Below are 12,322 nucleotides of genomic sequence, written 5' to 3' on the forward strand. Positions count from 1 at the left end.
GCCCTGCCTCACCACTCGTGAAGCTTTCCCCCTGCAGGTGGGGGCCAGAGACTTGAACCTGGGTCCTTGTGCACTGTAGTGTGTGCACTTAACCAGGTGCGCCACCACCTGGCCCCCAGAATATTTTCTTTCTGATTAAAAAATGTGCTTTGCCAAAAAAATTGGAAAACATAGAAATACAGAAGAAAAATGAAATCAATGATACTTTTGTCAACCAGAGAATCTGACTTTAGTCTGATTTTCCATGTATTCTTGTTGTAGAGCCAGATGTTGTAGTGCGCGGGCCACAGAGAAGAGAGAGCGAGGGTCCGGAGTGAAGAGGAAACACAAATCTTTATTCGCGCTGGCACCTCAGAGTTGGGTGTTAGAGAAGCAGGTTGGGCCACGTGGAGGTAGAGAAAATGGCCGCCTCATGAAGTAACCTTTCCTGCATCTGAACACCAGAGTGGAGCGCCAGCAAGAGAGCGAGGTGCGGAAAACGAAGGGTTTTTATAGGAGTAGCTTTCGCGAGAATGGGAAGGGGGAGGAGTAACCATAGCACTCCAGGATAGGATGATAACTCTCGTGAGAATGGGAGGGGGGAGGAGCAATCAGAGCACTCCAGATATCGCGGGGATATAGACAATGTCCTGAGGGCACAACATGGCTGAACAGGCACTCCAAGAATGTCCCAACTCTCGCAGGAACTAGCAGTAGCCTGAGGGGACAACATGGCAGATGTGACTGCATTGGCACAATTTCCCAGCATCTCCCCCTTTCCTTTTATCTAATGCCCAGGGCAACAGTGTGTAAAGTCTATGAACTACTCAGGGTCAGTCTATGAAAAACCAGCAACGTGAAGGGAAGGAAGCTGCTGTAAAATTGTCTAAAGTGTCCAAAGGGTATACCAGCAAGTCCGATAGAAGTCTCAGTCCAAAGTAGGCGACTAGGGGGAGAAATGGCAGGGGATGAAATGCGGCATGAGGAAGGTCAGCCTCTGGAATTCTGCTTTTCTGTAGATTGTGAGCTGGAACCGCCAAAACGTGACAGGTCAAAGCAAAAGCAGGAAAGGCAGACAGGCAGTAAAAAGGTTCTGTCCTTGGAGTCTGCGAATCAGATTCTTCAGATCGCGTCAGGTGACATCTAGGGTTTCGGGGGGTGTGCCACTGTAGTCGTGCCATCTAGTGGGTGATGTCAGGGTGTGCAGGGGTCCAGATGTTTTTTTTCTGGGATTCCTGTGGAAGAAACATAAACAATCTGCTTCTCATGGTTAGCAGGGCATCTGATTTGAATGCTTTATAGAAAAAGAGGTTTGGTGACTTGACCAACTAAGTATTGGGGGATATATCTTTCCTATTCATTTATGATTATATTTTATATTATTTGTCATGGTAGCCGTTTATCTGGAAGGTCCTGGGTGATTCATGGGGAAAAAGACCTTATCTTTTAACAAAGACTCTAAGTTGTAGGGAAGCGGGAACTATCTTATCCCCCCCCCTTTTTTTTGTATCTTGCCTTTTGTTGCCCTAGTTGTTCTTGTTGTAATTATATTGTTGTTATTGCTGATATTGTGGTTGTTGGATAGAACAGAGAGAAATGGAGAGAGGAGGGAAAGACAGAAGGAGAGAAAGATACCTGTAGACCTGCTTCACCGCCTGTGAAGTGATTCCCCTGCAGGTGAGGAGCCAGGGGCTCAAACTGGGATCCTCAAGCCAGTTCTTGCACTTAGCGCCACCTGCGCTAAACCCGCTGTGCCACCGCCCGATTCCCAGGAACTATCTTTTAACATAAACTCTATGGCCATGCCAATAGCAACCTTGAGGGCACATGTGGCTCCCCACATGTCCCCCTGTCTTATATCATGTTTTGATGTTTGGCGGACTTTGTTTTGTGGCAGGGTGGACTGTGCCTGTCTTAGGTTGGGGATCAGCCTTCCTTCTTACCCGTCATTGGAACACCTGGTCATTTTTGCCCAGTAGTACCAGATGCCCTGTCTTAGGTTGACTGGATAGCACTAGTTTCCTCTTACCCGTCATTGGCTAGCCAGCCCTCTACATGGTGGACGTTCTGATGGAGGGGGGCAAATCCTCCACAGCAACTCAATATTCTGCCATGTCCATCCTATGATAGTGAGTTTGTATAGGTTGCATCTTTATGGCATCAATCTGTTGCCGCAAAAGGCCATGAGCTTGTTAAGAATTATAGGACTGTGGTCCGGGAGGTGGTGCAGTGACTAAATCCTTGGACTCTTAAGCATGAGGTCCTGAGTTCGATCCCTGGCAGCACATGTACCAGAGTGAGTCTGGTTCTTTCTCTCTTTCTCATTAATAAATAAATTTAAAATGTTGAAAAAAAAGAATTATAGGACCTATTGTGAGCAGAAGAAGTAAAACAAGCTAGGGTCCCACAACTAAGGGTATACAGGTAAGGAAGGGGGAATGTATCCATTGATATGAAGAGGTAGGATCATATCTCAAGTCTAAGGGAAGCAGTCAGTGGATGTGATGTCCAAGGGAACAGCCATTTGTCTTTGGGGGTAGTAAAGGATGTCCGTGGCATGGGTGATGTTATAAAGGGAAACATCTTTAAATTGTTGGCTGACAAAGGCAGGCCTATGGTGGCAAGACAAGATACACCAGTTAAGTTTACAAGAATATGTGAATGTTGGTAATTCACATAGGTTGGATATGGAGGAACTTCTTACAGTTTAATACCTTACCATATGAACAGATGATTCCTCATATGAAGGCTTGATAGCTGTAATCACTTACTTGTGAAAAACAATAAAACTTGTAACAAGTTAGAGGTTTACTATAATTGAATTTGGACTATAAGCAGACTCAGGTTACTTAGAGAGTTAATGCATGTTAGTAACAATGGTTTTAACATTTAGAGTACTTCTGAGCAGATGGGTCATACAAAAATTTTTGGTCATTCAGCACACTCACTCACAAAACACAACTGGCCATTCATAACATAAGACATTCAGGGAAGGGGTAGGAGAGAGGGCTCTGTGAGCCAACTTTTATAGGTTCTGCCATGTCATATTATGGATCCTGGGATGTATCCTGCATCTAGTCCTCTTGTGTTTCTTGTTCTTCAGGGATAACAGTGCCATCATGAGGGTATTGTCGGACATGGCGGGCAGGAACCCAGACAGGTTTAGAGTAATTATGAGGGAAAATACATGCAAAACCTCTTCCCATGTCAATAGAGGGTCAGGCCCTTTCCAAATTTTATCAAGTGGGTCTTTCCATTTGACCTTAATAGATGGGAGAGTAGATGGTGTTTGCCAGTGAAGAATAATAGGAGGTAAGTCCAAGTTATTGTAAATATTAAAGAGATTTAACATAGTTAAGGCTTTTGCTAGCTGGATATTGGGGGGATATATTCCTCCTTTATCTTTATTCAATTGAGCCTTAAGAGTTTGATGGGCCCTCTCGACAATGCCTTGTCCCTGTGGATTATAGGGAATGCCTGTGGTATGAGTAATGTTCCAGAGGGAACAAAAATCTTTAAATTGTTTGCTGGTAAATGCTGGTCCACGGTCGGTTTTCACTTGAAGAGGTAAGCCCATCACAACAAAACAGGAGAGCATGTGGCTTATAAGCTTTTTAGAGCTTTCTCCTGTCTGAGCTGTTGCCCACATAAATTTAGAAAAGGTATCAATTGAGACAAACATATTTTTGTTTGCCAAAGTTTGGTATGTAGGTGACATCAATTTGCCAAATAGCATTAGCTTTTAAGCCTCGGGGGTTAACACCAAGAGTCTGAATAGCAGGTGCTTTTATGAGACTTGCACAGGAAGAGCATGTAGCTAGGATATGTTTTAATTGTGGTAACGGAACATCAGGAAATCGAGCTCAAAGGCCTTTAAGATTAACATGGGTCAGAGAATGGAAATCAGCAGGATCAGAGACAGAGACTAGGAGAGCTCCTGTGGAGGCAAGGCGGTCAGCTGCAGCATTCCCTTCGGACAGGGAACCAGGAAGAGGGCTGTGGGAACGAAGGTGCTGAATATATAGTGGTTGGGTTCGAGAAGAGAGCATAGAGGCGATTTGAATCAAGAGAGGGGAAAGTGGGTTGTCATCAATTTTCACATAAGGACGAGCAAGCCATGGAAGTAAGTTAACAGTATACACACTGTCAGAAAAAAGGTTGAAGGATTCTGGTACAGCTTTTAATGCAAGGAAAATAGCATAAAGTTCTTTGTAGTGAGGGGAATTCTCAGGAAGCTCAGTAAAGAGAGGTTTAGGAGATTGTTTGTCTGGGTAATATATAAGGGCAGCAGCTCCCTTTTTTCCACCATCAGTGAAGACTGTAGGAGCAGAAGGAATGGGATCTCGAGAGAAAAGTTTAGGTGCTAGTAGAGGCAGAAGAGGTAAAGAAGCTATCAATTTATTGGAAGGAAAATGGTTATCTATTTGTCCTGGAAACCCTAGGAAGCTTATGGCAAAGCAGGAATGATGGCATATAAGCCACTCTGTATCTGTGAGAGAAAAGGGCAGAATAATTAAATCCGGTTCTTTCCCTAAGACCTGCACAGACCTATTTCTCCCTTGGCGAACCATGAATGCTAACACGCTATCTCAGTGAGGAGTCTTGGAGTTCCTCCTACTGGAGTGTGAAGCCACTCAAGAACCCCATGGTCTTGCCACAATGCCCCTACTACTGTGGGGGTGGAGTTGAAGATTAGAAGGTTTACCAGAGAGGAGGGAGAGAATCGAACAAGGTGCATGTCCTGGAGGGCCTGGTTAACCCTTTCCAGTGCCAAGGAGGCCTCGGGAGTTAACTTACATTTTGAGGAGGGCTGTTTGTTTCCTTTTAACAGGTCAAACAGTGGTTGGAGGCAGCTTGTAGGCAGATAGAGATACTGCCTAAGCCAATTTAAATTTCCTAGAAAACTTTGTAAAGAAGCAAGAGTAAGGTTAGAAGGGAAGGTAACATTAGGTTTTAAGGGACGAATTTGTGTTAGAGAAATCTCTGAACCTAGGAAGGATATTGGAGGGATTAGCTGTATCTTCTCAGGGGCTACATTAAGGCCGCTTTTCTTTAATGCAGGAATGAGAAAATCACGTAAGGCATAGAGATCTGTATCTGATTTTCCCCATATTAAAATATCATCTGTATAATGAAAAATATTAAGGCCCGTATGAATATATGGGACAAGGGCAGATTTAACAGCCTCCTGACAAATTATAGGACTGTTGGCCATACCCTGGGGCAGCACCACCCATTCAAATCTGTCAGCAGGGCTGGCGTTATTAATAGAAGGAACAGAGAAGGCAAAACGTTTACAATCTTGTGGATGCAAGGGAATAGAGAAAAAACAATCTTGTATATCAATAGCTATGATTGGAATTCCTGTGGGAATTGCAGAAGCAAGAGGCAAACCCCTTTGGGGGGAGCCCCAGACCTGCATGGTTTTATTTACTGCACGGAGATCTTGAAGGAGGCGCTATTTTCCCGAGCGCTTTTTAATCACAAAGACAGGAGTATTCCATGGGCTTTGAGAATGATGAATGTGTCCCAAGGACAACTGCTCTCGGACGAGCTCTTTTAAAATTTTTAGCTTATACCTAGGTAAAGGCCACTGTTCCACCCAGACAGGCTCATTAGAAAGCCAGCTTAAGCGGGGTGTTTGGCTACGAACAGTGGCATTTAGTATTGGGGGTGCTGAATAGACCTGGTATCGCGGGAATGAGTTTTACACTCTGCAGAGGCATCTGTGGATATCATAACATCAAGACATTCCAGAAGATCCCTTCCCAATAGGTTGGTGCTAATATTAGCTACCAAAGGGCGGAAGTGTCCGGTAGAACCTTCCGGGTCTTCCCACATGAGCGAGTCTTGTGTGCGAAATGATTGGGTCACCCCTCCTACTCCATGTATACTGGGTCCAGGGATGAGTTCCCAATCTTGGGGAACCTCTTCTTGCCTTAAAATCGTCTTTGCTGCCCCCGTGTCAATCAAAAATTTAAAAGGAATATTGCCAATCTTTACTGTCATAGAAGGGTTAACTTGTTCTAGAACAGGAGTGGTCCACAAAATCTCAGGCCCCGAATTTGTACCATTCAGGGGCGAACCATCTTTATGAAATTGGGACCAACAATCTCTCTTCCAATGAAACCCCTTATGACATCTTGGACAAACAGTACGTAGCCTCTGGCTCCCTGACTGAAAGCGGGGTTGCTCTGACTGGAGGCGTGGTTTCCCTGACTGGAGGCATGGTCGCAACTTATCAGGACATTGGTTACGCCAATGTCCTTGGGGACCGCACTGAAAGCAGGCTCTGTTTTGCTTACGTGGGGCAACTGCATAGACCTGTGTCATAGCGGATGCCCCATAATTGCCTGATGTAAGTTCCTGTGTCGATAAAATCCAATTATCTGGGTGTAGGTGTTTAAGATTAAGGCATGCCTGATGGAATTGTGGTATCATGCCTTCCCAGACAATAGAGCACAGGAGTAGTGAGCGGATGTCAGGATTATAAACCTTTCTAAGCTTGTCTTCACCCTTGAGATGAAGCTCGCTAATGATTCATCAGTGCCTTGGCGAATAGAGTTAATGGGAACTGACGAATCTACATTGGGTGGGATCACCCTTTCCCATGCTTGTGTTGCGCAGATGCGTACCTGTTCAAAATAACCTGTTGGAAACCTGGCTTCTGCCTGCTGAGCTCCAGATTCATAAGCTCCTTCTCCAAACAAAGCATCAGAATCCCATTCTACCTGTTTGTTACTATTTTCCTGCGACTGTCTAGAGCACTCATCGCGGAAGTATGCCTTCCACTGTAGGTAGAGGGGGTCTGGGAGTGCAGCACGAGCCAGATCTTTCCAATCTTGGGGCGTGTTAAGATGGTGGTAAAAACTCCTTAAAACGGACTTGGTCCATGGAGCGTGCATTCCGTCATCCCTGACTGCTTGTCTGAGTGTTTCGAAGTCTTTAGCGGAGTATGGCTGCCACGGCTGAGGGTTTTGTTTAGACGGGGCCACGTTTACCGGGAAGGTGTGGATTTGGTTCGATGACACTGGGGAGAGATCTACAGAAGTGGAAGGTGCCGTGGAAACTGCTGTAGTGGCCACACGGGAAACTGAACACGTATCTACGGGGATGGAGCTCTTGGGGTGGACTGCAAATGGTTTAAGGTCCTTAAGTGCTGAAAAAATATCCTTTAACTCTTGTATCTCAGTCACAAGGTCTCTTAATGATGACGTATCAGCAGGGGGTGGGGTCAGAGAAGCAGTAGGAACTGAACACGTGTCTGCAGATTGAGCCGAACACGTGTCTGTGGGGACAGCTGGGGGAGGGGTCAAAGGAGCGGCCAAACACGTGTCTGTGGGGACAGCTGGGGCAGGGGTCAAAGGAGCGGCCGAACACGTGTCTTCGGGGGCTGTGGGGGGAGGGGTCGTGGAAGCAGAAGCTGCCGCAGGAGAAACCGAACTCGTGTCTCCGGAGGCAGCGGTTTTGGGGCTGACTGCAGATTGCTTAGGGTGTTTAAGTCTTAAGCAAATATCCTTTAACTCCTGTATCTCAGCCTCAAGGTCACTTAACCTTTTGGCAGGAGATCTTGTACATATCCTGAAAATAGTAAATATAGCCATGAGAACCCACGGTGTAGCAAAAATTAAAGCGTCTCTGAGATCGAAAGCCTGTCCCAGGAGAGAAGGATAGAATGTCTGGGACACCTCCTCATAAAATGGAAAAAGTCCCATGGTGGAGGGAAACGCAGGGCCACAGAGGCGGGCGGATGCCACTTACCTGTGTCTGGGTGGGTGGCTTTTCTGGACCTCAGGCTGGGCGTGAGTGTGGGACACGTTGAGCGCCAGATGTTGTAGAGCCAGATGTTGTAGTGTGCGGGCCGCAAAGAAGAGAGAGCAAGGGTCCGGAGCGAAGAGGAAACACAAATCTTTATTCACGCTGGCACCTCAGAGTTGGGTGTTAGAGAAGCAGGTTGGGCCACGTGGAGGTAGAGAAAATGGCCGCCTCATGAAGTAACCTTTCCTGCGTCTGAACACCAGTGTGGAGCGCCAGCAAGAGAGCGAGGTGCGGAAAACGAAGGGTTTTTATAGGAGTAGCTTTCGCGAGAATGGGAAGGGGGAGGAGTAACTATAGCACTCCAGGATAGGATGATAACTCTTGTGAGAATGGGAGGGGGGAGGAGTAACCAGAGCACTCCAGATATCGCGGGGATATAGACAATGTCCTGAGGGCACAACATGGCTGAACAGGCACTCCAAGAATGTCCCAACTCTTCCGGGAACTAGCAGTAGCCTGAGGGGACAACATGGCAGATGTGACTGCATTGGCACAATTTCCCAGCATATTCTTATCATATTTATAATTTGTTTGCTGCTCTTTTAAATATGAGGTGTAACTGACATATAATTTATATTAATTTTAGATTTATAGCATAATGATTCAACATATATGTGTATTGCTGTTTTTAACTCTTGTTTCATGATATGGCCTAAGTATTTCCTGTATTATTAAAGTTTATCTTGTCATCCTTAACATTAAAATTTATAATTAAAAAAAGATATAAAGGAAGTGATATAGAATCTACTAAAGTGGTTCTTCTATGTGGCTGGGTAAATAGGCAAAAGCTTTGGATATTTCTATTTAATATGAATTTGAGGAACTGGTAGTATTTTAGAAGCCATAGAAAGGAGTCAATCAAAGCTGTAAGAAAAACAAAATGCAGAGACTAGAAAAGTGAAGAACACACTTGTAGCATATAACACCATATTTTCCTAGAGTTCTTTTTTATATTTAAAAATGCATCATTGTTAGAGTAATATAGAATATTATCACATGTATATATAGGGTCCAGTTTTTGTACTTTTAAGATCACTAAAAAAAAAAAATCCAGGAATTTTATCTTTTCCTCTAAAGTGAGAGATTGGCAGGATTCAAATGTATTTTGTATTCTTTTGGTAAATCCTTAGGAGAAGATCCAGTCATGATGTTCTGAAGAATCTCCAAACATGTTTCCACAAGAGATATACCAATTTATATTCCCACCAACAGTGTAACAGAGTTCCTTTTTCACTACATCCTTGCCAGTACTTGTTTCTGTCCTTAATGTATGAAATTCTCACAGGTGTGAGGTCTCCTTGTTGTCTAGACTTGATTTATCTGATAATCAGTGATTTTGAGCATTTTCTTATGTGTTCATTGACTATCTGGATGAACACTTTTGTAGTAAATAAGTTGTTCATATTCCCTCCCAATTTTTAAATGGGGTTGCTTTTGTTGCTTTTGTTGCTGAGTTTTGTAAGCTCTTGATATATTCTCATCATCTGATGTGTGGCATGTAAAAAGATTTTCCAGTTCAGTAGGGCATTTTGTTGTTTTGTGATGGTTTCTTTTGCCATGGAGAAATTTTTGAGTTTGATAAAATTTCAGTGGATTATTTCTGTTATAGTTTTCCTTGCTGTTGGATTGGAGGCTCCAAATATGTTTTCAAAGCAGATGGAGTGAAGTGTTCTGCTTGTTTTCTTCTATGTGTTTTACAGTTTCCAGTCTAATATCCAAGTCCATGATATGCTTTGAGAACCGTTTAGTTTTTAAAAGATTTATCTTTTTCATATTTAGAGAGAGAAAGAGAGAGACATCAGAGCACCACTGTGGCCACATGCAATACTGGGCATTGAACCTAGGGGCTCATCATGTCTTACTCCTTACCTGCTGAACCTCTTGCCCAGATGCCTGAACTCAAAATTGTTTAAAGCATTCAAACAGTTTGACAACAAGAGTTTGAACAAGAAATATGCTTTATTTGGGGGATATGGGAATATGTGAACAATGGAATTGATTTGCTGATGGCAAGAAATGGCTTCATTTTCTCATGAAAATAGCCTCCACTTTTTAAAACATGGCAGCAGCTGTGCTGTCAAGTCATTTGAGTTGTAGAAACAGCTGTGCTTTGTTTTTCAATAATTGTGAAAGAGAATAAATAATATTTAATGATGCACACATGAAATTTGTGTTGTTTTAGTGTAACACGTTGAAAATTGACAATAACCTCTACTTTATAAACCTTTCTTTTCTAGGAAACATATTTGTGGTAAGCCTAGCAGTTGCAGACCTGGTAGTGGCTGTTTATCCTTACCCGTTGGTGCTAACATCTATATTTAACAATGGATGGAACCTGGGATATCTGCACTGCCAAATTAGTGGCTTCCTGATGGGCTTGAGTGTCATTGGTTCAATATTCAACATTACTGGAATCGCTATTAACCGCTACTGCTACATCTGCCACAGTGCCAAATATGACCAGCTGTACAGCAACAAGAATTCCCTCTGCTACGTGTTCCTGATATGGTTGTTGACCCTTGTGGCAATTGTGCCCAATTTGCATATTGGATCCCTGCAATATGACCCAAGGATCTATTCATGTACATTTGCACAGTCTGTCAGTTCGGCATACACAATAGCTGTGGTGGTTTTCCACTTCATAATTCCTATGATCATAGTCATCTTCTGCTACCTAAGAATATGGATCCTGTTTCTTCAGGTCAGATGGAAGGTAAAACCTGAAAACAAACCCAAACTGAAACCACAGGACTTTAGGAACTTTGTCTCCATGTTTGCGGTTTTCGTACTTTTTGCCATTTGCTGGGCTCCGTTGAATTTTATTGGTCTTGCTGTGGCCTCAGATCCTACCAGCCTGGTACCCAGGATCCCAGAGTGGCTGTTTGTGGCCAGTTATTATATGGCATATTTCAACAGCTGTCTCAATGCAATTATATATGGACTTCTGAATCAGAATTTCAGGAAGGAATACAGAAGAATTATAGTCTCACTATGCACAGCTAAAATGGTCTTTGTAGACAGCTCTAATGATATAGAAGATAGGATTAAATGCAAACCCTCTCCATTAGTGACCAACAATAATCAAGTGAAAGTAGACTCTGTTTAAACAAAGTAAAGCATGTGGTAAATATACAATGGAATACTACTCAGCTGTAACAAATAATGAAATCTTGTTTGCTACAGACTGGCTGGATCTGGAAGGAATTATGTTAAATAGAATAAGACAGAAGGAGAACAAATACTGGCAACCTCACTCATAAGTGGAGTTGACACCTCCGATGGACTGCGGTCTGTCACTGCAGACCCTGGGACTCAGAGGGCAGGGGAGGGTTTGTCTTGGGGAGAGAGTACTGAGGATCCAGTGCTTTGTGGTAGAGGAGAATGATAGTTTGGTGAAGGGGAAGGTATGTTGACAGTTATCTTGGGGAAATGCAAAACTATAGCCTTGTGACAATAATCCTCCAAGTTAGTATTTCTTCATTAAAGTGATATTAAAAATGTCAAAGCATTAAGAGTAAGCTATCTGCACACTTGTGGACAAAAGATAACCCCTTGTTGTTGGGAATACAAATTGGCACAATCATTATGGAGAGCAATAGGGAGAATTCTCAAAAAAAAAATAAAAATTAGAAATCCTATATGATCTAGTGTCTCACTTCTTAGTATTTACTTCACATATCTATTGACTTGTTTAAAGTAATATATGCAACCCTTCCATGGTCCCATCATTATTACAGGGTTATTTACATTTGACAAGAGTTGAAAACAACTTAATTACCCACAAGTGGACAATTGGATCAAGAATATATAGTATATATACATAGTGACTACCACTCAACTATAAAAAGATGAAATCTTGCCATTGGTATTAAACTTGGTATACCTAGAGAGTATAACATTCATTGCAGTAAGTTAGATAGACACTGTATGATCTCATTCATACAAGCTATATAGAAAAGATGAACATATGGATGAACTAAATAAAACAAAAGTGAACTTTTAAGATATCAGACCAATAAATGGTTATCAGAAAGGAAAATGGAAGGGTGGTGGTTCACAAGGGGTTACCTGTGTGGTGAAGGGCAGATCTAAACTTTTCAGGGTAAATTTTAAAAATTATTATTAGTTATCTAATAATGATCAACAAGATAGCAAGACTGTGGGATAAGAGAGGTATAATCCCAAACAATTCCCACCACTAGAGTTCTGTATCTCATTCCCCTCCATTGGAAGCTTCCCTATTCTATATCCCTCTGGGAGTATGGACCAAAGATCTTTATGGGGAACAGAAGGTGGGAGGTCTGGCTTCTGTAATTGCTTCTTCACTGGACATGGGTGCTGATAGGTCGATCCATATCCCAAGCCTGTTTCTGTCTTTCCCTAGTGGGGCAGGCCTCTGGGGAAGTGGGGTTCCACAGGACACACTGGTGAGAACGTCTGCCCAAGTTAGTCAGGTTGGTGTCATGGTGTCATCTGCAACTTGGTGGCTGAAGTATTAACATATAAAGTAGAACAATTTGCTTAA

The 12,322-nt window shown here is 43.0% G+C and overlaps 1 protein-coding gene across 1 annotated transcript in view; it reads left to right on the plus strand.

Moving 5' to 3' along the window:
- Positions 1–11,621, plus strand: part of MTNR1A (melatonin receptor 1A) — a 31,210-nt gene extending 19,589 nt beyond the window's left edge. Inside the window, exon 2 of the mRNA XM_007517681.2 lies at positions 10,035–11,621. Within this exon, the coding sequence (XP_007517743.1) occupies positions 10,035–10,903 (869 nt within the window). The 3' untranslated portion in view covers positions 10,904–11,621. The remainder of the gene's footprint in view (positions 1–10,034) is intronic.
- Positions 11,622–12,322: the final 701 nt, after the last annotated feature.

This window comes from Erinaceus europaeus, chromosome 2 (genome assembly GCF_950295315.1).
Source record: "Erinaceus europaeus chromosome 2, mEriEur2.1, whole genome shotgun sequence".
In the NCBI taxonomy this organism is placed as follows: Eukaryota; Metazoa; Chordata; class Mammalia; order Eulipotyphla; family Erinaceidae; genus Erinaceus; species Erinaceus europaeus.